General features: G+C 43.7%; 1 protein-coding gene across 16 annotated transcripts in view; it reads left to right on the top strand.

The window, feature by feature from the left end:
* Positions 1-26,515, top strand: part of MPDZ (multiple PDZ domain crumbs cell polarity complex component) — a 134,246-nt gene that overhangs the window by 10,151 nt on the left and 97,580 nt on the right. For all 16 annotated transcript variants that reach the window (XM_082204480.1, XM_082204483.1, XM_082204477.1 and 13 more), the window contains exons 3-10: positions 423-589; positions 9,478-9,693; positions 10,722-10,861; positions 12,322-12,535; positions 19,919-20,047; positions 21,429-21,632; positions 25,008-25,128; positions 25,963-26,051. In XM_082204480.1, coding sequence (XP_082060606.1) covers positions 423-589; positions 9,478-9,693; positions 10,722-10,861; positions 12,322-12,535; positions 19,919-20,047; positions 21,429-21,632; positions 25,008-25,128; positions 25,963-26,051 — 1,280 coding nt within the window. The remainder of the gene's footprint in view (positions 1-422; positions 590-9,477; positions 9,694-10,721; positions 10,862-12,321; positions 12,536-19,918; positions 20,048-21,428; positions 21,633-25,007; positions 25,129-25,962; positions 26,052-26,515) is intronic.

Genomic DNA, 26,515 nt, shown 5'->3' with positions numbered 1-26,515 from the left:
AGAATGATTGGACCATGTTATTGGTGCATCCATCAATCAGCGATTGGGCCAAATGATTGCTATTGTCTGGAAAGGAGGACTATTCATTCCTGAGCTTCAAAACAATGGTGCACCCATCATTTTGTGTTAGCTCCCTGATAAAAATCCATTCAGGAAATCAGAATCCATTTGGGCCATGGGTTAACTGTAGAAAGCTAAAATGCAGTCAGTTAAAAGTATAATTAAATGCATATTCTGCTGGCGTTGTGCTGTGACAGGGCAGTTGGGTGCAATTTCCACTAAACCGGATGTTTAAAAAAAGTGTGTGGAGACATCCACATTTCCATCTTGTTTTAAGAGTTGATAAAGTAGCATGTAGGCATCTATGCCTAACAGTATATATGCACATTAAGGGTACCAAGTAATAGGGAATATTCTTTCAGACACTCACCGCGCCCTCCAGGCAGTGGAACGCCTGCAAGCTAAGTTACGGGAACGAGGTGATACAGCAAATGAAGAGAAACTGAGTTTACTGAAATCAGTGCTGCAAAGTCCTTTGTTCAATCAAATCCTAAACCTTCAGGCTTCTCTTCCACAATCAAGAGATCAGGTAGGATGGTACCATCTCCAGGGGAAAGAGGAAATGCCAATATGACTTTGTCAAATCCTTTTATCTGATAACACTCTGAACAGCTTGCAAAATAGATGCCAAACAGTAAAAATGTCCAAAAAATTCCTTGTAACTTAGCAAGTTTGGCATTCTTAATGTATGCAGTTTTCTCACTGAATACTGATTATAGGTAATAACCTGTAAACTTTAGGAATACTATTACTACTGAAATTAGGATAACTGGTATCACACACTATTTCCCCCAAGGTGTTTTGTGAAGAACGGTGCCATTTAACCTCTGTCATACTAGCCTGAGAGTAGTGGGGATTCATTCTTTGACCTTATTTTTAGCTGTTGGAAATAAAAGAGAAGTTTTGTATTTGCGCTGACATTGTGAGATTAATATATATATTTATTTCACAAAATTTGGATACCGCAAAGCCCTCAAAGTGGTTTGCATAAAAGATAAAACAATAAAATTATTATTGCTAAAGACGTTACAACTGTTGGCTAACTTGTGCAACACAGAAGAATGCTGGTGTTAAGCCCTGCCTTGAGTTATGTGACGCATGCCTGTGGAAACATACCATTCGTAATGAAGGCCTGACTCCAGCCATTATCAGGAATGTGATAAGAATGGAATGCAGTTGTCATAAGGAATATGAATTGCTAACAGTGCAGAACTATACATGCCCGCTCAGAAGTAAATCCCATTGAGTTCAAGGGGCCTGATCCTCAGTTAGGTGAGTGTAGACTTGTAGTCTAACATTCCTGGTTTTCACTCAAATGAGTGGAACACAAATGTGTGAGGTGCTGGTCATAGTTTAAATATAGAGGCAATTGTCACACATCTGTTTTATTTAGTTAAATCTGGTGCATTGAAGCGAGTATAACAACAACAACAACAACAACAACAACAACAACAACAACAACAACAACAACAACATTATTCTTTGTACCCCACTCATCTGACTGGGTTATGAAAAATTTATTATAACATTAGTATTACTGCTACATATCTCAGCCATTAGCCACCTTTTGAAGAAATGAAAACATAAAAATCTTCTATTTTCCCTTTTGCTAGAAGCAACAATGTCTTTGCTCATCTACGTACAATATGGTTTATTACGTTCTGAGCCCCCTGTTATCATTATTACAGTGCCTTTACTCTTCTGCGCTATGTATTTTTTTAAAAAAAACATGCATTTTTGGGCATAGTTGGGAAAGAATTCCTTTGATGAGATACGGAGCTTCCTTGTCTGCGTGCTAAAGGGCTGGAAGAACCAAAGCTTAAGGAGTTTTTAGTTATTTGTTTAGAACATTTCACTTAAGTGTGGATGTTTTATAACTGGCGCTCAGATGCCTGTTGATAGGTTGCCTTGTAAGCCTTTTCATTAAAATAAACAAGATTTGTTGCTTATGTTGAGGATTTTAAAATGCAAAGTAAGCAAGATAAGTAGGAAGAAAATCCCAACAGCTAGGGACTAAACCAAACTGAATCAATTCTCTCTTTCAGAGAGAGAAACTGGTACTTTGCCTTCAGCACTCATTTGCATGTCAGCACGCTAAAAGCAAGTGCATATTTTCCCTCTGAGCATTCCCATTCTGTCCGTTTTTCTAAGTCTGATGCCATAGCAAAAGCCCGGTATTTGAAGATAAGGGAGCAACGACAAAACTAAAAGAAATAAAAATAAATTCTGCTCTTGTGATATAACAAACTTCTTAAGTCTTCATTTGGCTTTTGTTTATAATTTGGAATATTTAAATATTCAAATAAAAACAACCACAACCACTACTCAGTGCTGGCAATCCAGCCTTTGCTCCAACAGTGCTTGCTTCCCCTCCTCCACTGGAAAAGCTCAAAGCTGTGCTAATGAGAAAAATCCCTTTCCTTGGCTGGGTGACATTCTTCAAATTTTTTTCATACACGTTTGAAGATAGATTTTGCAGGGTGGAAAATTACTGACTGCAGTGTAAGGGGTGTAGCCTGTCTTCACGTGCACCCCTTTTAAGTCCTGTTTCTACTTCCTTAGTAGATTCTTTCTTTCTTTCTTTCTTTCTTTCTTTCTTTCTTTCTTTCTTTCTTTCTTTCTTTCTTTCTTTCTTTCTTTCTTTCGTGGCTTCAACCGGAGTTGCATTGAGATGTAACTATGCTTGCTTTCCTTCCTTTGATTTGTAGCCTGTGCACAGCCCCAGCTGGAAAAAAAAGTGCTGGAGCTTATCTTGTAGTCTACTGGGGAAAAATGTGTGAAGAAAAACAGCAGAATTGGTCAACTGGTTCTGTTGCAGGCAGTTCTGACGTTACCCTGAGGCTGTGGTATTATGCACGCTTACTTACATGGGTCTAAGTCCCATTGAACGCAGGGCTGATTTCTGAGTAGACCTGCACAGGATTGTTCTGTAAATTGCAGAACTACTTAATTACCCTGAACACCAAACCATCCAGCGTGGATCACACCAAATCCTTTTGCCATTGTCTTTCTACCCAGCCACAGATTGCTCTTGGTTCAGTGCTTCCTGCTTTTAAGAAGCATGTCTGTACCAACGTTCCTTCAATTAAGAAACTGAGCTCTCAGAGAAAGATATCACAAGTCAGAAGTCCTCTGTTAAAATCATGGCACTGTGCTAAGCACCTTCTCCACCTTGGGGAAATTATAAACAGTCAGTGTAGAAGGTGCTGGACACAAGACTCAGCTGCAAATACCATGTTTTAAGTGCGTTTTGCATGCATTATACAAATGTGACACTAGATGGCATTAGTCTTATACATGGGGGCGTGTTATCCATGGAAAAATATGGTACTCCTTAGAGGCATAACCTTTCATGGAAGCCACTGTTGCCATCAGCTTTTTTAAGTTGGAAAAGAAGAAATATAAACGAGGTTCTGAGACCAGTTCAAAGAGTTTTGTGCAACTTCCATTGCTATTTTATCAGGTAGTCCAATTGCACAGTTTTCTTTATACATATAAGGCAATAAATTCAACCATGGTCATAGTATCCCTGTTTTCAGCAGTGGACAGTGCAATGGGGCTGCGCCGCTTACCTGAGCTCCCCTCGGCTGAGTTGCGTCTGCATACTGGGAGGGAGAGGGGAGCGCGAGGAGGCAGTAAGTTTTGTGCAGTGCCAATGCACCAGCAGGAGCACTGGACTAGCTCTCCTGGTGTGCTTGCAGCATGCCAGCTTCATCACTGCTTCACCTCTTGCCCTCTCCAACTCAATATGCAGCAGCAACCTGGCACAAAGGAGCTCAGGTTAAGTGGCGCTGTGTGTTAGTGCCCATTTTAAGCACAGAAAGCAACCCCATCTTTATGTGTTCCTGTATGCATTGACACCCTAGCTCCACCTTACTAGCAAAACTTGTGCTCCTGTAGGTTGCAGATGAAGTGCTTTACCGAAGTATGCATATTGAACAAAGAACAAGCAGGGATCTCCTAAATTTTATTGCCCTTGCTCTCCTTCTCTTCGCTCCTTTCAGTGCGAGTTAAGGCAAAAGTTTTTGAAATAAGTGCTCGCTCTCATTTTGTTGCCTAAAATGCTGACATTCCATAAATGCAACTGAAGTAGATTTTTTTTTAATTGGGTAACATTTCAAACAAAATACAGAAAGTAGCATTTGATTGCAATGAAAGTTACCCAAATGTACATTTTATCATATATTGTGGCCTCGAAGGGTGGTGGTTTTTTTTTTGTTTCCTTCCAAATTATGCCAATATTGCAGATGTTATATACAGTAAAAGGAAAGGCAATTGTGGCAAATTAGCTTAAGGCAATTTATAGAACAAAGCTATGCTCCTTTCATACAGTACATACATAATCACTTTGCTATAAAGCTACCTCATCATGCAGTTAACGGTGGCTTTTTTTATTGTGAAGCAGAACAGTTTATATGCAATGAAAAATATGACTTACAACTACAAAAGGCATTATTGTTGTGTGGCAGTGATCACTGAGCTACTTTAGAATATGTCACATCTGAACTGAATCACATGCAGATACACACACTCTGAGAGTCCTATTGTTTCCTGTGGAAATACTTAATCTGGATGAGCACACACCTGCATTTCTCTCCTCACCCCACCCCCACCCCAATTTATTAAACTTCCAGAAATTCCACCTACAATTCCAATACATATTAAAAATATATTATTTTATATTATTGACTTCCCATCCCATTTTCTGATATGTTTTTCTTATCCTCCTCTTGTTGCATCCTGTTTTCCCTCTTTTCTTTTTTTTAAAACAAAAATAGTAATACAACAGTCTCTAATTCTTTCTGTTACTCATAATTCAAATCCTGCTCATGGGTTCTTCAAATTAGAATATTGGTTCAAATAATCTGGAAAGGGCTTCCATTCTTCCAAAAACAAAAACAAAAAATCATCAATTGATTCTCTTATTTTAGCTGTTAGCTTTGTTGATTTGACATAGTCCATAACTTTGCTTATCCATTCTTCTTGAGGAGGAACTTCTTCCTTTTTCCATTTTTGAGTGTAAAGTATGCTAGTTGCTTTAATTACATACATAAACAACTTAGCAAGCTTTTTTGGAATTTCTGTCCCTAGCAGTGTCAGGTTTTTTGGGCTTACTTTAAACATCTTCTTTTTTTTAATGTCACCATATATCATTTCCCATAATGCCCTGCCAACCTACCAGTTCAAAAACGAGTAGATAAATAGGTACCGCTGTGGCGGGAAGGTAAACAGCATTTCTGTGTGCTCTGGCACTCATCACAGTGTCCCATTGCACCAGAAGTGGTTTAGTCATGCTGGCCACATAACCCGGAAAGCTGTCTGGAGACAAACACCGGCTCCCTCGGCCTGAAGCGAGATGAGTGCCGTATCCCATAGTCGTCTTTGACTGGAATTAACCGTCCAGGGGTCCTTTACCTTTACTTTACTTTCTAGGTAAAAAGGTATAGGGACCCCTGACCATTAGGTCCAGTCACAGATGACTCTGGGGTTGTGGCGCTCATCTCACTTTATTGGCCGAGGGAGCTCGCGTACAGCTACCAGGTCATGTGGCCAGCATGACTAAGCTGCTTCTGGCGAACCAGAGCAGCGCACGGAAACACTGTTTACCTTCCCGCTGGAGCGGTACCTATTTATCTATTTGCACTTTGACGTGCTTTCGAACTGCTAGGTTGGCAAGAGCAGGGACCAAGCAACGGGAGCTCACCCTGTCGTGGGGATTCGAACCGCTGCCCTTCTGATCTGCAAGCCTTAGGCTCTGTGGTTTAACCCGTGTCCCTTCTAGGTATTCACACGTAAGCTGTAGCTGTGTGGTTCTGGTGCGACTCCAAGTGCATGTGAATAGGGCCAGGAAGAATCAGTTTGAGAGTAGGGAATGCCACCTTTTCCTTGACAGAAGGCCCTTTGCCCTGAACTGGTGAATTTAACAGGCAGAAATTAATCAGACCATCTTTCCCATCACTGTATCCCTGTGCAGAGAAAAATGGCATGTGTTCTGTTCCTGCTCATTTCTAAAGCTGTTGGGGATTTCTTGAGGGAAAGGCGCTAATCCTAGCTGGAGCCAGAGTAGTACAGTAGGTCAAGATTCAGATACTTATGTGACTGTGACGCTCATGTGCTAGCTTTGGGCAAGTCGCTGTGTCTCAGCACTCACAGGGTGGTTGTGGAAGAGGCCAGACATGTAGGACACACTGAATGTTGGAAAGTGTTACAGAAACAATTGGTGTATTCACTGAACAGGTATTTATACAAGAGTGTCATTCTGCATGACTTGAAGCTGTCATGCCACTTAAATTGTTTACTATTGGCCAATTGGATTCACAGTGGCTAAAATATTTTTTTCCCATACACCTGAGTTACTCTCTCGTTTTTGTGTTTGGTTTGGTTTTACCTACCCCCTCTGCTGCGCTGTAATGCAGTAACCAGAAGCCACTTTGTCTGACATAGTCTTTTCACATTAAGCTAATCCCCTTTGAACATGCAACTCAATTTCTTTAATTAGCTTTAAGAATAAAGATCATTAGAGTGGAGTGCCACTATCAATTACTATGGGCGAGTTAGTAGTCAATAAAACATCAGAACTCTACCATAGTCTATACGAAAGCGTTATTAAAACAACAACAAGAAGTCTTAGAATCTTGAATTAGATGAATTAAGGTTATGTTTTCATTCTTCTCTTCTGCAGCTGATCTAAAGGCATACTAGGAAGCTGTGCTAAAACTTTTTATAGGGTGGATTTGATTTAAATCAAATTGATTTAAATCACGATTTAAATCATTAGTCAGTAAGACTTGATTTAAATCTTTTTTATTTTATTTTACAGAAAGGCATTCCTGCTGGTATAATCTTAATATTTACAACCAGATGAAGGTTTCATTTTTGGAATAATAATTTTTCAGAATAGTTTTTACAGTTATATCAAAAATTACTGATTTGGTTATACTGTTAGAAATACATACACAGATAATTATGAAATTATTGTGAGGTTTAATAAGTTATCTGTTTATATTTGGACAACTTTTCTTCTGTACTTTATTGGAAGGAGAAAAATAATCATTTCCTTAATAACAATTTAAACAATTTGACTCAAACAATAACATTATAGTATATGTATCCAAGTTTGTTAACTGATGTGGTTAAACTTTTTTTAAAAAAAACTTATACTGAGTTTCAGCACACATGAAAAACTTAAAACAAATCCTTATTTCCTGATGGCCTTTGGACTATAATGTAACTTAAATAGAAAACTATCTTTAGAAAGATTTTTTTTCCTCCAAAAGCTTTTTGTTTTAAAAATCCAATTTAAATTAAAAAGATTGATTTAAATTAAAACAAAATCCAATTTAAATTAAAAGCAATCCATTTCTTAATATATATATATTAAAAATCATTGATTCACTTTGACTTTTTCCCATTCTACCTTTGGAAGGGTAGTAAGAGAGAAATATTTTCTTTCTAAAGCAGTTTCATTGCATTAGCAGAAGCATGCTATGTTGTTCCCTAAGAGAGGGGAGAAGTAATAGTTTGATGAGCTTCCAAGAGCTGTGATTTGTTAAAAGCATTGAAGCCTGTCCCCATTTTATATTCCAAGAAATATGGCCTTTGTTTTCCTTATGAGAACATTAAGCCATATTTCCCAGCATTCTGTCTTTTGACAGTGGATGCACCCAAAATAGCCCTTAGGCTGCTATAGAATGATCTATCCAAATGTTTCGTTTGTTATGTGTCAGGGAACTGCCATTGGAGGGACAGGTGGTGGAAGGGCTCACGGAGGTTGGGAGAGACCCAGCAGCTGAAGCAGGAACCAGCAGGGGGAGAGGTGGGTCTCTGAGGGAAAGCGAGCAAGAGGGAGGGCTCAGGGAAACGTCCAGCGAGAACAGTGGGGAGGTTTCTGGACCTCCCATAGGGAGACCCACTCCTCGCCGGAAACTGTCATGCCGCGAGTCCAGAAGACGTGTTTCCGTTAAGGAGCTTTTATGTTGGAAGCGATTCCGAAAGCAACCACTGTCGGAAACTACCAGTGACTAGAGGAGCCATGTCTGAGGGGCTCCGTCACAGACAGAGGTTTGTGGACTTGAACAAACTCTGAGGGACTACGATTTTACGCACAAGCAGCTCATCATCCCTTCACATTATGTCTAAAATCTTCTCCTGGTGCTATATTCCCCAAAGTTTAGAAATAATCCTACGGACCACTGCTTCTTTCAGCTGGTTTCTGCTGGCTATAGCATTTGTAATGTGTTGTGCTAGATGATGTGTGATTTCTAATTGTAATTTTATTGCTTCTTTTATTTCTTATGTTCCATAGAATTCAAATGGTAATAAAGGAAAGTGTAATGTAAGGAATAAAAGAAGCAATGAAAATATATTTGAAAATCAATATGAATATTAAATGCAGACGCACTACAATTTGGGACCCCAGACATACCTAACACAAGTACATAAATATATAACATTCTGTTCATATATCAGAAATAATTGGAAAAAGCTATTATAGTTATCTGTAGCCATACCATATCTGTTTTTTATACCTTCAATCTACAGAAGTAATTTACTTCTAAAATTTCCCCTTTTTTGTTTTCTTTGATGCAGTTGGACCATTTCAAACCATTTCTGCTATTCTTTTATCATAAGTGGTTGCTTGTTGTTGCATATTTGAGCTACTGACAGATTGACAACAGTTAATAAATTCCACACCAGTTATTTGGGGTTTAATGTGACCATCTAGATAGCCCAATCAAATTGTCCAAGGATTTAATGGTATAACCTAAAGGGTCATTAGTGTGATTAATCTGATTACTTTTTCCCAATATTTATTTATTAATGAGTGAGACCACCAGATAGGCTTCAAATCTGCATTTGAGGATCCACACCTTCAGTCTTTGTCCAACACCCAGTGTATATTTTTCTCAGTCTATGTGGTAAAGCAATTGGTAATGTTCACTTACGTTTTCTAGTCTTTGGTTATAAATTTTATGCCATTCCAGCTCAGGTTTCTCTGTCCACCACTTACTTATATTTCTTCTCAAACTATTGCCAAAAACCCCTTTATTGTTTTCCTTCTAAAAATATTATCGCCTATATGCCATTTTCTGTGCCCTCATGTCCCCCCACCAAGATAACTTATTAACTGCCACTAAGAAAGCCAATGTGTGGTTATACTAAATTTCAATTACAGTTGACTCTTAAGCCACCAGTGTGTACAACATTTATCATACAGTGTTCCATTGGTTTGTTTCATGATTTCTGTAGTGTTTTAACTCTGTTTTGAACATGTGTCGTATCATTAAGGGCGTGATAAACCTCCAATGTTGGTTTACGTGAGGGCTTTTTCTATTTTGTTTTGTGTGTTTTGCCCAGTTACTGTTTGTTCTTGTGTTTTTCACAACTAAAATCCAGTAATGTTGCATAATTTTTTAGGTACATGTTGCACCTTCTATCTCCTCATCTGGTGAGCTCCTACAGCTTTCACATCATGCTGCTATTGTGGAAACTTCACTCCCGAATGAATCCTATCTGTTGGCTCAGCAGAATGGCAGTCTTTCTAGTGGGCTAGAAGCAGCTGCCCGATCTCCTCAGATTATTGTGAAGTCTGCTAGTGATGACTTTGAACTACTGATCAGAAATATGGCACAGGTAGGACTTCATAACTTGAATTAACTGTGTGGCCTTCTGCTAGGGCAGACATGTCAAACCAGTTGACTGCAATCTACAGGCAGATCCCTGGATGATCGTGGTCGATTGCGATCCATTGTGTATTCCTAAGAGGGATCCAACTGTAGTGGGCAATGAATGTATCCACCCCTTGGGCAGTCATTAGGTGCCCGCTGCTGGCGATTTGGGAGATGAAAGTTGGTTTTGCCGCCGTGTGCGTTTCAAAGCTGTGGATTGTTTGGTGTGCGAGTTATGGCACCCCCCCTTAAAAAAAACTGCACAACCCTGTGCATTAGTCCCCCAAAATAGCTCTACATCTCATGGTACTCTCCCCTAAAAAACTCATCAACCCTGTGCAATCGTCCCCCCGAAAAGCTCAACAACTCTGGGGCACTCCCTAAAAAAACTAAACAACTCTGGGCAATCCCTTCCTTCCTTCCTTCCTTCCTTCCTTCCTTCCTTCCTTCCTTCCTTCCTTCCTCTCACCCACCTAGCCACCCCACGCATGCTCCTCCTCTCTCTAACGACAGTGGGTAGATCACTGCCAGTTTTCCTATACTGGGAGCAGATTGCAGTCTCTTGGGAGTTGGATGTGCCTGTGCTAGGGGATTAGGAACATGCCACAAGTTTTCTCCATTTTTATGAGCTTTGCCTCTCAAATGTTAGCACTAACTGTAGTTACCCCAAACGCAAGTTCCTAACCCACTTTTGCATGGTTGCAAACTGTGGTTTGGCACTAAATTTGGTTAGTGAACATGCTGGTGGATATGTAAAGGTAACCGTACTTAGTCCCAAAACTTGAAAGAGAAGGGTGAAGAGATGCTTCATTGTGGGATGCCCAGACTGCCTAACCACAGTGATCAGAACAGGACCTGTTCGTTATGCCTCTATTGGATTTATTTGTTGCCTGCCTGGTTTGTTTATTTGTAATTTGTTTCTTTAAACATGCACAAACTTTGAAACCACATTGCTTCTGAATTTGTTTCAAAATGGTGCTGGTTTTCTTACAGGGACGCCTTGTTGAAACCATAGAACTTGTGAAGCCTCTAAGCGGTGGTCTAGGCTTCAGTGTAGTTGGCCTGAAGAGCGAATATAGAGGTGAACTGGGCATATTTGTGCAGGAGATTCAAGATGGAAGTGTGGCACAAAGGTGAGATTGCCAGGAACCACTTTCTTAGTCAGATTTTAGAGATGGGAAGAAATCTGTAAGAGAAGTGCCACTTTTAGTCATGAGCAATAGTATAACAGCTACAAAGGGATATATTGCTCACGACTGATAGCTCATTGGAAGTTATAAAGATTGTAATATTCATGCCATTCATGTACAGTTTGAATTTCAGATCTTTCTTTCCCAAATTGTTTATCTATTTTTTTATTATTGTGTTCATTTATACATGTTGCAATTTTCCTTTGTTATGTGGCAAAAGATAAGGACTGCCCAGAAAGTATCCCACCCTTTTTAATATTCTTTTGGGAGCTGCCCAGAGTGGCTGGGGAATGAATGAATGAATGAATGAATAAATATTCCTAAGTTCTTATGACCTCTATTTCCTCTTCTCACACTCTGTCCTACTGCAACCAGTATACTGTTTGCCTGATATATTGCTAACTCCTTCCCCTGCCTAGTTTTTCTTTTCATAACATGGTGAATCTGTTGGTTTCTATAATTTATTTGATTCTTGATATTTCTTTGTTTCATTCTTGTTCTGTATTTATGTGTGTATTCTGCAGGTTGTTTTGTACTGCTGTGGGAGCTTTTGGTATGAAGGGCAGCATTTATTTTTTTTTTTTAAAATTAAAATTCTATTGATTTCAGCAGAAGAGAATTAAACATGAGTTTCATTCTCCTGTTGGAAGCAATGACACTTGAAAGGACTTAGTTTGTGACCAGTATGTTTTGGGCACATAGGTTTTAAAGACTGTTTAATAAATTTATTGATCCTAAAAAGAAACGTGGATTAGGCTCACAGCTTAATTTTATTCAGCTTACTTTGACTCAAGTCTGAAGATTATGTGATTCCCTGAAAATAAATTCTCCACCAGCAAATGAATGAATCCCTTTCGAGATTAAGTTAAGAGCAGAAAGATGTCCCTTCCAATGTAGTTTCCTTCTTCGGTTTTAAAGAAGGAAAACTAGTCTCCTCCCCACCTCCCTCTTACACACCTGATGGCAGTGTTTGGTAAGTAAACTGTATGGATTGATGAATATTCAGTACTTGTACCGTGAATGAAGTAGAGCACATGCTCTGTTAAGCAGCAGGCTCAAAGTCAAGAATGAAGTTCCCAGGCTATAGCTGGAAGAGCTGGAAGCAACCCACTTGTAATATGCTTAGTCTCGGATGCGGGTGCAGGGAGAAGGAACTAGCTGTGGGGTGAAGCCAGGAGACAGTGGCAGTGGGATTAGCTTCAAAGAAAGCTGATCACCAGGGTGCCAAAATAGTTGCTCACAGCAAAACTGTAGGGAAAGATTTTTTCTATTAAAAAAAAAAAGTTTGGGTGGGGAAACAGAAAAACAGGATTAAAAGAAACTATTTTGGAAAAACTGACAACCTAATATTTGGTGGCGCTTAATTTTGATCATTTCTTTTACCCTTCGCTTGCCTACGATAGAGATGGAAGGCTGCAGGAAGCCGATCAAATCCTCGCTATTAACAGGCAACCCCTTGACCAGACCATCACACACCAACAGGCTATCGGGATCCTACAGAAAGCAAAGGATTGTGTCCAGCTGGTTGTGGCCAGGGGTGCCTTGCCTCAGCTTATCAGCCCTGTGATTTCTCGGTCCCCATCAGCTGCTAGTACAATCTCAGCCCACTCCAATCCAGTGAGTACATTGTATGAGCATTGAAAACAAGCACACCTTCCTTTTTCTTAGCTTAGGTTGCAGTTTAAATGCTGTTTTCCGTAGTCTTGTAGACTAATCACCCCTTGCCTCAAGGTCAAGATAGTCATGCATAATCTTCTCCCAGAACACTAAGAAGGCGGTTGAGTCAAACTGCGTCTCCAAGGGAAGTTTTCCCATGCTGTCAATTTGTCTCCTAGTGCTCAGGCAATAATGTTCATTCAGTAGGAAGGTCAGAGGTGCAGAATTTGTGGCTCTTCACATGCTGCTCCCACCTGGCTTTGAGTTCCCTTTAAGTTCCAGATTATTTGTGGTAGGGTAGACTTGGTGAATCCACAGATGGAAAGAAGCCCATGCCTTCAGGCTCCAAGGATGATGACCAAGTGCCAGTCAAGGTATCAGACCCATTTGGATTGTGGGCAAGGCTCCAGAGCATTCTACCCTTCTGGGAAGCATCTACATTGAATCACAGCAGCAGCAAAGAATTCACATCAGTACTGCCCTCTAAACCAATTCCACCCATCGCTGACATAACACTCCCTAAAGTACAGCGAATCATGCAAGAAGCCATCAGTCACCTAATAGTGATAGAGGCTATTAAACCTATTTCTCCAGAAGAAAGGTGCTTAGCCATTGACTTAATCTTTTTCATCTCCCTCCTCTCCCCTTGCATAATATTCTGGAGATTCTTCCAACCCTCCAGAACAGATTTTTTGGGGGTGGGGGGTGCTAAGGGGGTATGCGGGGAAAGAGAGTCTCTTTTTTTGCTAGCAGGAATCATTGTGGTGGCTTCTGCTGGTGCAGTAATTTAGTTGAATACTACCCCTAGTTGCAAAAATTCTGTCCTGAATTTCTTATAATTGACAAGTACGATGAGAAGATCTTGCAATCCAGTATTGCCCACCAGTTGTCTCCTTTCTTCAGGTGCTTCATTGTCCCAGACATCCATGGTTCTTGGCAATCCTGTAGTTAGCACAGTTGTCCTGCCGTTTTCTCCCAGCCAGGATGGACCTTCTCTTTCAGGGCTCTGTCATACACCTAGATGCATCTAACAGAAACCTAACAGTACAATGGCTGCAATCTGCCACTTGGAAGTTGAACCTCAGTCCTTCATAGCTGCTAACAAGCCCCTTCTATATGCTGGTGTAGTGCATCATTGGAACATCTCTCTACATCAGCCAGTGCTATGGCCCACCTCTTCCAGCTCACCCATCTGGGTGAACCACGCAGAGGATGTTAGGGTAGCTGACATTTCCCCTCTTGGATGCCCTTTCCCGACAAACAAATGGGCAGTGAGGAATTGTGGCAGCTGTATTCAATCGTTGGCCAACCTGTGCCTTCTCCCCCACGCTAATTTTCAGAGGCATACTGAACATTGAGCTTCTATCAGCTTTACCATGGAGCTTCATTGGATTATGAGGTAGAAAGACATCTCATCACCCATGGCATGCATAATTTTATATCTTTCTGTTATATTGACTGCTTCAGAGCAGTGGGTCTCAATTCCTTTTTCTATGCCTACATAGAAAAGAACATGCGTTCTCAGCTACAAGCTTTAATTTTGATTCCTGGTCCCATTTTGAACTAATTCATTGAGAAGGTAAACATTGTTGATTTGCCATTGAATATGCTCAGAATGAACGCTGCATAGTGATTACTATTAGGGGATGATTAGCTGCTTGTGCTTAAAATGGTGCCCCTTCAGAGTTTGTGCGGCCCCACAAACCTCTGTGTGTGACAGAGCTCCTCAGACATGTCTGCTCTAGTCACTGTTAGAGTCCGACAGTGGCTGTTTGCGGAAACGCCTCCAACAAAGAAGTTCCTTAACGGAAACACGTCTCCTGGACTCACGACGTGACAGCTTCCGACGAAGCATGGGTCTCCCTGCAATTGCTTCTGACACCTCCCCACTATTTTCACTGGACGTGTCTCTCACCCCTTTCTCCCCCCTGCTTCCTGCCTGCGCTGCTGCATCTCTCTCAGTATCCCTGAGATCCTCCTCCAGAGACCCCGCGCTCCCCCTGCTGGTCCCTGCTTTGGCTGTTGAGTCTCTCCCAGTCTCTGGGAGCCCTATCACCTCCTTTCCCTCTGAGGTCAGTTCCCTGACATCCACCTCCCCTCCAGGGCCCCCTTCCCCCCCGCCCCCTCCCTCTCCTCTGGGCGGTGAGGAGCTGAAACCCCGAAACGAATCCTCTTCATCTTCCGACGTCTCGAACATCTCCCTCCATCGGTCTTTGTTCCGACTCGCTGAATCCTCCTCCACCTCGGAATCAGAGAACCCCTCCAACTCCTCTTCTTCGTCTGTGGTGGCGAAGTATTCCCTCCGGAACCTCGCCACTGGCTGGGGTTTTCGAGGGAATCTCTGATGAAAAGTTTCAATTAGAACCTCGTCATCTACATCCTCTGCTCTGACCCAGGTGTTTTCCGACTCCGGTTCCCCTTCCCACATTACCAAATACTCTACTTGCTCTCCTTTCCACCTGGAATCTAGGATCTCCGCTGCATGGTAGCTGTGTTCTTTTTCCTCCATCGCTGGTCCCCTATTGACCCTCCCCTCTCTGTCCCCTATATACGGTGACAGCAACGATCTGTGGAACACTGGGTGCAACTTCATGTGGTTCGGTAACCGGAGTCTGAAAGCCACTGGGTTGACCTGTTGCGTGACTTCAAATGGGCCCAGTCTTTTGGGTCTTAACTTCTTACAACCTCCTTTAAATGGTAACCCTTGGGTGGACAGCCACACCTGGTCTCCCACCCTAAGGCTTTCCCCTTCCCTTCTGGTTTTGTCTGCCTGCCTCTTATATTCCTCCTTCGCCCGGTTTAAATTAAGTTGGAGTTGGCGATGGATCGCTTCCATTTCTTCAACGAACTGTTCTGCTGCTGGAACGCTCCAGTTCTCCCCCTCCCCCCCTGGGAAGGCTCGGGGATGACACCCGTGATTGGCCAAAAAAGGGCTCATTCCCGTGGACACGTTCTCTGCATTGTTGTAAGCAAATTCTGCCAACGCCAGCTTCTCCACCCAATCATTCTCTCTGTCATTAACATAACACCTCAAATATTGCTGGAGGACACCATTAGCTCTTTCCGCCTGCCCGTTGGTTTCTGGATGACGGGCAGTAGAGAAATTAACCTCTACATGCAGTAAGCTCATGAGCTTCCTCCAGAACCTGGAAGTAAATTGTTTCCCTCGGTCCGAAACCACCCTCAAGGGGGCGCCATGCAACCTAAACACATTTTCCACAAACAATTTGGCGGTTTCTTCTGCTGTGACCGCATGTGAGCAGGCTATAAAGTGTGCCATCTTGGTTAACAGATCTACCACCACCATAATGGCTGTTTTCCCTTTGGACCTGGGCAGATCAGTCATAAAATCTATTGCCACTGCCTCCCACGGTCTTTCCGGCGTGGGTAGTGGTTCTAATAAACCTGCCGGTGCCCGCCTCTCCCCCTTGGCTCGTTGGCAACGGTCACACCCTCTCACATATTCACGCACATCTTCCCTGACCTTGGGCCACCAGAATTCCCTGGTAACCAGCCACATGGTTTTGTGTTGCCCAAAATGCCCTGCTGTGGGGTTATCGTGCAGTTGCTTGAGTACCTTTTCCCTCAATTCCCCTTCAGGTATGTATAACGCTCCCTTGTAGTACAACGCCCCATTTCTCTCCTCAAAACCCCCGGGTTTGTCTCCCTCCCTCCTAAGACTCCTGAGTTTGTCCTGGGCGTATACATCCTGCCCCGTTCCCTCTACCAGTTCCCTTTGCCCCACCAATGCCGCCCCACACACCCAGCGGTCCTCGGGAATGACATGGGTCTCTTCGGGTACACCCTCTCCCTCCAAATATTCAGGTTTGCGTGAGAGAGCGTCCGCCCTAACGTTCTCCGGGCCTGGTACGTAACAAATCTCAAAGTTAAATTTGGAGAACTCCTGGGCCCATCTCAACTGCCGTTGGTTGAGCACTCGCGCAGTTCTCCAATACTCTAGATTCTTATGGTCCGTGCACACTTGCACCTTCTGTTGTGCACCAATTAGTAGGTGCCTCCATCTCCGGAAGGCCTCATAAATTGCAAGAAGTTCCCGGTCGTACACCGTGTAGTTCCTCTCAGACTTGTTCAGCTTCCGCGAAAAGAAGGCACACGGTCGCCACTCCGACCCCTCCTTCCCCGGCTGCAGAAGAAGCACCGCCCCTATGGCTCGGTCCGACGCGTCTGTTTCGACCCTCAGCTTTTTTTGTAAATCCACATGTAGAAGTTGTTCGCCAGAGGCGAAGGCCCTTTTCAGTTCCTCAAACGCTCGCTCCGCCTCCCCCGTCCAAACAAACTTCTTTTTGCTGCTGAGACAGTCCGTGATGGGCGCCGTCAGGTGGGCGAAGTTGCGGATGAACTTACGATAAAAGTTTCCAAACCCTAGGAACCTCTGCACATCCTTCTTGGTCTTGGGTGTTTTCCATTCCAGCACCGCTTGAACCTTGCCGGGGTCCATGGCCAACCCTTTGTCTGACAAGCGGTACCCCAGGAATTCCACCTCCTTGGTATGAAACTGACACTTCTCCAGTTTCACCCACAGTCGGTTGGCTTGCAGCCTGCTCAACACTTCTCTGACGTCTCTCACATGTTGCTCCTCATTCTCCGAATACACCAACACGTCATCTAAGAAGGCCACGCAATTCTTGTAGAGCAAAGGCCCCAGTACGTGGTTCATGAAAGCTTGAAAACACGCGGAGCCTGTTTGTAATCCAAAAGGCATAACTAAGTATTCAAATGCCCCCAAAGGGGTGAACATGGTGGTCTTCCATTCATCCCCTTTCCTTATACGTATCAGGTTGTACGCCCCCCTTAGGTCCAGCTTTGTAAAAATCTTTCCCTTCCGCACCCTGGTCAAAATATCATCAATCCTGGGCATAGGAAAAGCCGCCGGCTCTGTCACTGCATTTAGGGCCCGAAAGTCACATACCAGCCTCGGCTTGTCCGTGTTTTTTTTGTCCACAAAAAACACTGGGCTACCCCCCGCTGCCTTGGACTCTCTGATGAAGCCCCTCTTCAGGTTCTTGTCAATGAACGCTCGCAACTCCTGCATTTCCCTGTCTGACATGGCATACAACTTGCCTACAGGAAGCTGTGCTCCAGGGAGTAAATTGATCTGGCAATCAAAGGGTCTATGCGGAGGTAGTTGGTCAGCTTCCTTCTCGCTGAACACGTCGCTGAGATCAGCATACTGTGGTGGCACCTTCCCCTTCTCCACTACTTCAGTCCCTGCCAGGGTGGCTTGGGCCCCTGCTGACCCCTTTTCCCCCCTGCAGTGTTCTAAGCAATGTGCGGAACCGAAGGAAACCACTCTTTGATGCCAGCCCACCAGCGGATCATGTAGGGCTAGCCAGCTCATTCCCAAAATAATGGGAGCACCTCCCAAGGTGGCCACATTAAACGCTATCAGTTCTGTGTGCCTTGCCACCCTCATTATCATTGGGATGGTCTGCAAGCTGACTCCTCCTCCCAACAGTTCCCTGCCATCGATCGTGGTCACCTGCAGGGGGTTGCTTAAAGGGATAGTCTGTATCTGGTGTTCAGCAGCAAACTCCTTGCTCATAAAATTGCAGGAGCTGCCTGAGTCCAACAGTGCCTTTATTTTTAGGGGGTGTCCATTTTGCAGCTCTAGCGACACTTCAATCACTAGAGCCGGTCGAGGAGCTTCTGGCACTGGCACTTGGGGAAGGGGCACTTTCACTGCTCTTTGGCCTGGCTGCAGTGCCCTGATGGCAACCAGGCGTTGGCTTTTACCTGCTCCGTTTCTCCCTGCTCTTCCCCCTCAACAGTTCCCACCATCCCTTGCCATTCCTTCCTCTGGGGGCAGACTCTGGCAAAGTGGCCTGGCTGTTGGCAGAGATAGCATTTCCGGGCTCCCTTTCCCTCCTTCTTCGCCCCCTCACTGGGCTTTGAAACTGCGCGCGCGCGGGCTGTTCCGATTTCCATCGGCTCTGCCGGCGGGAAAGCTGGCTCAGGAATGTCTGGAATGCGTAACTCCTTCCAACGTTCCCCTCTCCCTTCCCGCCTCTCCAAGGCTCTTGCCTCCTGGCGCGCTCCAATGGTCAGCGCAGATTTGGTCAGCTGATCCATAGACACCGCCCTGGGGCTCCTGGCCAGCACGTCTTTCACAGCTGAAGAAAGACCTTCTTCAAATAGCATCTGAATGGGTGCTGCCGATAAATCCCACCCCAATCTGTGAATCAGCATGGTAAATTCAGTCCAGTACTCACGGACAGATCTGCTTCCCTGCTTGCAAGCCATTAACTGTCTGCGCACCGCCCCTTCCTCAACGTCGCTGGAAAACATGATATCCATTGCACGAAAAAATTTCATAGTGTCCTTTAGGATATCGTTGTGCGTTGCCATCAGGGGTCGAACCCAGTCTCGCGCGCCCTTCTCAAGATGCCCAATTACAAAAGCAACTCGAGATTCCTCATCAGGGAACTCATCAAACTGGACATTCAGGGCATATTGCATTTCAGTCCTAAAGGCATGGTAATCCTTGGGGTCCCCCCCAAACTTCTGCACCAATCCTGGTACCTTTCTGGGGAACTGAGTGGTTCTCCCCTTCTTGTCTGCATCTTGAGCCCTCCTCTCCTCGAGCCTCGCCGTCTGCAGCGCCAGTTGGACCTCCAATGCTCGGCATCTTTCTTCCAAGCTTGGATCAGCTCCTCCCCCTGCTCCGGCTGGGTCGCTCATGATGCTTTCTCCTGCACAGGCAGCGTACAGAGACTGTCGGACTGCTATTTTGGGGATGATTAGCTGCTTGTGCTTAAAATGGTGCCCCTTCAGAGTTTGTGCGGCCCCACAAACCTCTGTGTGTGACAGAGCTCCTCAGACATGTCTGCTCTAGTCACTGTTAGAGTCCGACAGTGGCTGTTTGCGGAAACGCCTCCAACAAAGAAGTTCCTTAACGGAAACACGTCTCCTGGACTCACGACGTGACAGCTTCCGACGAAGCATGGGTCTCCCTGCAATTGCTTCTGACACCTCCCCACTATTTTCACTGGACGTGTCTCTCACCCCTTTCTCCCCCCTGCTTCCTGCCTGCGCTGCTGCATCTCTCTCAGTATCCCTGAGATCCTCCTCCAGAGACCCCGCGCTCCCCCTGCTGGTCCCTGCTTTGGCTGTTGAGTCTCTCCCAGTCTCTGGGAGCCCTATCACCTCCTTTCCCTCTGAGGTCAGTTCCCTGACAATTACTCATAGGCAGATTTCTAGAGTGAGGATGCAGCCAATATTTAGCATGTTTACATTTCTGTGCTCTGTTACACTAGATACAAGACAAATGCTTGTCCTCTTGTTGTTGCTGTTGTTGAAATTAACTTTCAATATTGATATTTACAGGTTCACTGGCAGCATGTGGAGACCATTGAGCTGGTGAATGATGGATCGGGATTGGGATTTGGGATAGTGGGTGGAAAATCAACTGGAGTGATAGTGAAAACCATCCTTCCAGGAGGAATAGCTGATCAGGTACACAAACTATGTTCTTGTTTATAGCACAGAACGATATAGAATTACAGTTTATAAGTATTTTATCTATCATCGTACTTTGGTATTTTAACTGCTTAGTTCTCGGGACGTTTTGGCTCCCGAACACTACAAACCCGGAAGTGAATGTTCCGGTTTGTGAACTATTTTTTGGAAGCTTTGGTTTCTGAACGTTTTGGAAGTCGAATGGACTTCCGAAATGGATTCCGTTTGGTTTCTGAGGTACGGCTGTAACTGGTACCCGTCTTTTATTTTCTTGAAGTAAAATGAGGGGGTTAACATTTTTGTGTGCGAAAACTGCTTCATTAATTAAGAACTGCCCCACTCCAAAAAACAGCAACAATATAAGCACATATCAAAAGGGAAGAAGGAAGCGGTTAGAGCTGTGCTCAGTGCCACCGCCATCCAAGAACAGCACTGCTGCCATCCAGCAGGCGCAGATTCTGTTGCAAAATTATGACTCCCTCAGCTGAAGTTGCTGCCAGAGGTGGAGAGAGAAAAGGGATGGTCCACTCTAGCCTCAGCTTCTCTCTCTCTCCTTCCTGCTTCACCCTGCTGACTGGCAAGCTCTCTGGAGGTTTCCTCCTATTCTTCTTCCAGCTGGGCTGCCATCTACCAGAAACTATGAGAAGGGAGAGTGCTTCTACAGCTGCCTCCTCCATGGCCAAACATGAAGGTTTGTTTGCCAGAAGCATCTTAAAACCACGGGATAAGAAGCTGGCTTGCTTAAACAAATCCTAGCTGATATTGGCCACAGTTTATAGTTTAGACAACATGCTAAACTGTGGTTTGGTGTTGTTGTTGTTGTTTGCGCTAAATCCCACTTTGTTTCTTTTCACTAAAACCCTACTAAGCAGTGCTAGCTGCAAAAGATGCTCCCAATTTTCACTACTCTCTTCTCATTGCAATCCCCCCCCCAAAAAAGCTGCTCTTAAGAGTTGGAAGAACCCCTGGAACAGTATGGGATGTGGCACAGAGAGTTGCAAAAGGCTGTATATTGCAATAGTGTATTATGCTTACTTTTTGAAATATAAACACTAGACATCTTGGCATCACTTTTACCTGTGTTTATTATTTTACTGCTGCAACAATAGATTATACATTAGAGTATAAACAAGTTTTTTGAATTCCCCGATATCATTATTGTTGCAATACTAGTACTGTTAATGCTGTATTGTTTTTAATACTCGATTGGGAGCTGCCCAGAGTGGCTGGGGAAACTCAGCCAAATGGGCAGGGTAGTAATAATAAATTATTATTATTATAATTATTATGGCAATTTCTTGTTGGGGTGCATGTGTGTAGTCTCTCTCTCTATATATATATATTGCCAGTAAAGTAATTGGTTTTTTTCCTCATCTAGCATGGTAGCCTGTGCAGTGGAGATCACATATTGAAAATTGGTGATACAGAGCTGGCTGGAATGAGCAGCGAGCAGGTGGCACAAGTCTTGAGGCAGTGTGGAAACAGAGTGAAGTTGGTTATAGCCAGAGGCCCACTTGAGGAGCCCACGCCACCAGCAGTTCCTCCAGGAACACCAGTACAAACCTTTATGATGGATAACCAGGTAATGATTTGACAAGGTCAATTTAAGAAGCTGCACTGGCAATAGAGACTTCAATGGTGGTTCATTATTTAGAGTTCATGGCTCACTATTTTCTTAATCCAAAGGCATATAAATAGAGTGTGCTTATCACCATACTTAAAAATAAATCAATCAATCCCTCACAGTAGTCAGTAGTGCATCTGTGCACTGGGAACTCTGAGGAGCCAGACATAAAAACATGCAAATAATTTCTAACCCACTAACCTCAATGTGCCACTTGAACGATGCTTCAACAACAGCTGAGCAATCAGTGTTTTGTAACACCTCCCACTTACTCTGTGGCAGCCCTTTCAGTCCAGCTGGATTATTAAAACACTTTCTCCCAATATGTCTCTCTTCCTCCTGCCTCCCACACCCACCTCATCACCCCCAGCAACCATCAGCCTTTTCCTTTCTGTGCCAGCCGGCACACAGCTGCAGCTCTTCACCTAGGTCAGCTGCTACAACTTCAGCTGCTGCTAGCCGTGTGCCAGCTAGCCAGCTGCCACCTTCATTGCACGCTGTATGCCCTTCTCTGTTTTGCTGTTCTGGCTCTCTTTCTTTGCTCTCTGAAAGGCTCCCTCAATTCCCCTGCCCTGAAACCCTCTGTGTTCTCCCTGACTCACAAACGAGTCCTTCGCTTAACGTTCCGAAGGGATGCCAAGCAAGATTGCGGTTAGTAACGTGAGAAATGGGAGAGGCAATCTGAGGCATTGGGTGTGTGAAGACAAAGAAATACCATGCAGCAAAACAACGCACGTATTTTTCTGAATCTTAAGAAAGAAAAAAATCTACAGTAACATGTAGAGAGACTCAGCACCCTGTACAGATAATCTGACAGCTGCCGAACTTGATGCATCAGTTGAGCTGATTTTATTCAGCAGAATGAGGTGCTACTCGGTCGAACTGTGACTGCCACAATTGTATACTGAAATAAATAAAGGAAATAAAGAGGGGATCAAGCTCAAACCTTTCTGCCTGGAGGCATGGCTTGTTCCAGTGACCTCACAGTTTTTCATTGCACTTTCTCCCCCTGCAGTTTTCAGGAAGAATTCCTGAAAGATTATTTGAACCATTGCTTCTCATCATATGCCTAAGGTTGGGAAACAGTCTTTTAGTTTATAAAGAAGCCTTTCTTTCCCTTAATAGTTAGTTGAATTTATACTAATAGCTATTTTTAGGGACAAAGAGTAGGCAGCACGGTAGCTTTGCCTATCGGCTCTCCCTGAAATCATCACAAAAAGCTGCTATTAATTGTTACATGCCCCAGTTCCCAAGTTGTTTTTACTTTGCCAAGTAGAATTTGCATTTGATTAGTTTTACTCAGTGACCTTCCCCTCTCCCTGCCCCCAGAATCCTTTGTGCTCCCCTTTCTCTAGCATACATAGTATGTTACCTGTAAGTCATCTGTATAATACACTGTTCAATCATGGCTCATCATTTAGTTATCATTAGTAAAGGAGGGTTTTTTTTTTAGCAGATCCATTGTGCCACACTGGGTGTAAACAACAGGAGTTCTGCTTGTGCAACAGGACCTCCCTGTTCTCTATCTACAGCACCCCGCCCCACCAAATCTGTTTTGAAGGACTCTGGGCATTATTGGGTTCAACCCATATATTATAGGCGAACCTTAGCTCTATTTCCTGTTGACTTTCATAGTATCAGGAATTATGGCTATTGTTATGCCTACTGGCATGGTTGTTCAAGAGCGAACAGGCAAGATCCCCACTGGTATTTTCAAAAGGCTTTATCGGTGCGAAAACATATATAGTGCAGAACGTCTCACTTCCATGTCTTGCTCAGTCACTAGCAGAATCTGAGAGTGGGCGGTCCTTAAACTTTCCCCAGCAGAGTAGTCGCTTGATCCCCATCCAACGCCTCCCCTCTCTGCGTGTGAACCTACTGCACAGAGAGGGTGTGGGTAAAGGGGGACCTGTCTCACCCCCGCTTTGCTCATGCACGGTGTCTTGGCTCTCTCTTGCATCCTCTGAGCCCTGCATCTCTTCCCCACTAGAGGCGGGGCTTCCCTCTTCCGTGGAGGAAGTGCTGCTTCTCATGATCTTTGGAGGCTCCCTGTAACCCAGCTGCCCTTCCACCTCTCGCCTCTGAGCTGATGGCAGTTCCCTGACAGCTATTCTTATTGTTGTTGTTGTCATATTTTGCACTCAGGTGTCTAAAAGTGAATTACACAATGGAAATAAAAATGACAGTGATGTTAAAATCAGATATCAAAGCAGCAGTAAGCAAAAACTGAAACACTTCTACTCACCACTTTCACTTAAAGATACTCTGTTGAATATTTGCTTGTCTACAGTATTTTCGGTAAAACAATTTGGTCATATTCTAACTTGTATTCTAATCTCTACCAGCACAAGGAGTTCCTCTTCTCCTCAAATCTGCTCCAGAGGGATATGCAGTGGCGTAGCGTGGGTTGTCAGCAACCGGGGCAAGGCAAGTAATTTGCGCCCTCTCTGCCCTAGGGGCAGAGAGCTGCAAGTGCGAGCGTGCCCCCCCAGATGTTGCGCCCGGTGATCTGGCCCCCCCTGCACCCCCCACGCTATGCCACTGGGGATATGGCAACCCCTGCAACAGATTTTAGGGGGCACATGGGGGGTGAAAGAGAGGGTTGGCAGTCCTGCTGCATTCTTGTTATTTTTTTGGACTGACGGGACCCAAGCTTAGCGCTACATTGAATACAACCCTTTTGTCTTTAAGTGTTAGCTCCTGAATTGAAAGTTTCAGGACCAACTTGTCGTTTTATTTGCCTGAGTCACATATCCTCTTGTTATTTCAATTTTAATATTTGTGTGCGTATCTTTTATTTTGAAACATTTCAGTAATAATAATATTTACCCTGACCTTTAGTTTACTTCTCTTGCATGATAGTAATATCTGTGGAAGTGAATCTTGAAGGACTTCAAAACTGCAAAACACTTCATGGAGCCCCAAACAGCAAAACATTTTGTTTATTTATTTTCATTATCTTACTTATTTGCAAACATTTCTTCACGGACAACATTTTAACAAATGTAAGGGAGGTGAACAGCATAAAATCAACAATAAAACAACATAAATAAAACAAGTGCAGAATACATCATAAATCTGTAAATCAGAATAGTACATCAGTATAGCTGGATTGAGCTGTATAAATAGGTACTTTGAAGACAAGAAAAACTAACATTTTCAGCAGCTATTTTGGAGGGTTGCCATCTGTACAACTATCATTCCATTTCCATGCTATCTATTTGCAATTTTGGCACCTGAATTGGTTTGGAAAATATGTACCAAAATTTTTGTCCCTGAGAACTGTCCTCATGGGACATTCTTTCATTTGTTTTTGTTTTGTTTTTTTCTAAGAGAGATGAAGAGACACAAGTTGAAAATGATGCTAATGGAAATATGTTTGATGTGGAACTCACAAAAAACATCCAAGGATTAGGAATAACTATTGCTGGTTACATTGGAGACAAAACCTCAGGTAATATTAAGAGCAGATCTGTGGAGGGCTATAGCTTGGTGGCAGACGCCATGATTTGCACACAAGAGGTCTTAGAGTTCAATCCCTGGTCTCTCCAGGTATGGGTGGAAAGGACTTCTCCCTCAAACCCTGGAGAGCTACTGACAATCATTATGGACAGGGCTCAGGTTATTTTAACCAATTTTCAGGCTCCTTAACGGTGGGCCAAGCGGGACTGCAAAAGCACCATCTTCAGGTACCACTAAAATACCAGTAGCTGAAGGGGAAGGTAGCCAGACCATTACAAGCATCCAAGGTGACCAGGAACCTCCCCACTGCTGGAGAGGGTTAGACATTTTAAAGAGCAGCTTGCTTAACCGCTCTCTAAAGCACCTCCCACTCTCCTTTAAATAGCTCACCTTGGCTACCAGCTGCTTCCTTGCTTGCTTGCCTGACAGTCTGTTGTTGCTCTGCAGTTGCATGACTGCCTGTTGGTGGCCGTGTGAACTGAAGCACGACGACAGCCTTACAATTTTATGTATATAGGAGGCTGTGCATATTCAAAGAAGCCGCCGTTTAACTGGGGCTGCCTCCTTGTATGCATCTACACATTAAAATGTAAGTTTCTATCCTGTAATGCGTGGTACAACCCTTAGGGGAAAACGTCTTCAGTGAGACTTTGGACTTACATCATAGTACTAAGGTTAAGTGCTTGGGCGTTTTTTGGTATGATAGAGAACAGCGAAATGTCTCTGTGCTGTGTCTGGGATTTTGGACTCGGGTCCTAGGTGCTGGTGCAGCAAGAGCTGAAAAGTAGTTTTAATTGCATGAGGTTTTTTTCCTTTTCAACCACAGAACCTTCTGGTATTTTTGTAAAGAGTATCACAAAAGGCAGTGCAGTTGAACACGATGGTAGAATCCACGTTGGAGACCAAATTATAGCAGTAAGTAATCATAGAGGAGTGATTTTATTGGATACTTGCTTTTATTACCCTCACTTTTATGATCCCCGTTCCACCCTGTGGTACAGTTGACCAAATACTATTGCTTTATTTAGAACCTTACATACCTTTTGTCTAACAGAAAATACACCTTATGCTAAACATTGAATAGCCAGCCATAGGATTGGGCCATCTCCTTGGTGTGGAGACATGTCCAGCAGAAGGCTGATTAGATTCAGTGTTTGAAGCTGCTATGAATAGACTGCATAAAAGAAACTGGAATGGATAATTCACACGGGCCTGTTTGTAATAGCTCCATCATCAAATGCAGGTGTCTGTTCCAAAAACAGGTTTTTGCATGCCTGCTTTCATTGATCTGCACTTGGAAACATGGTTATTAATGCAATCACATTAGCTGTACCCATACAGAGAGAAAACACAATTGCTCTGTTCTTCCAGTTTTTCTT

This window comes from Podarcis vaucheri (assembly GCF_965113315.1).
Source record: "Podarcis vaucheri genome assembly, chromosome: 17".
Taxonomy (NCBI): domain Eukaryota; kingdom Metazoa; phylum Chordata; class Lepidosauria; order Squamata; family Lacertidae; genus Podarcis; species Podarcis vaucheri.
The sequence above is the reverse complement of the archived record's forward strand: the minus strand, read 5'-3'. Positions and strand labels throughout refer to the sequence as shown.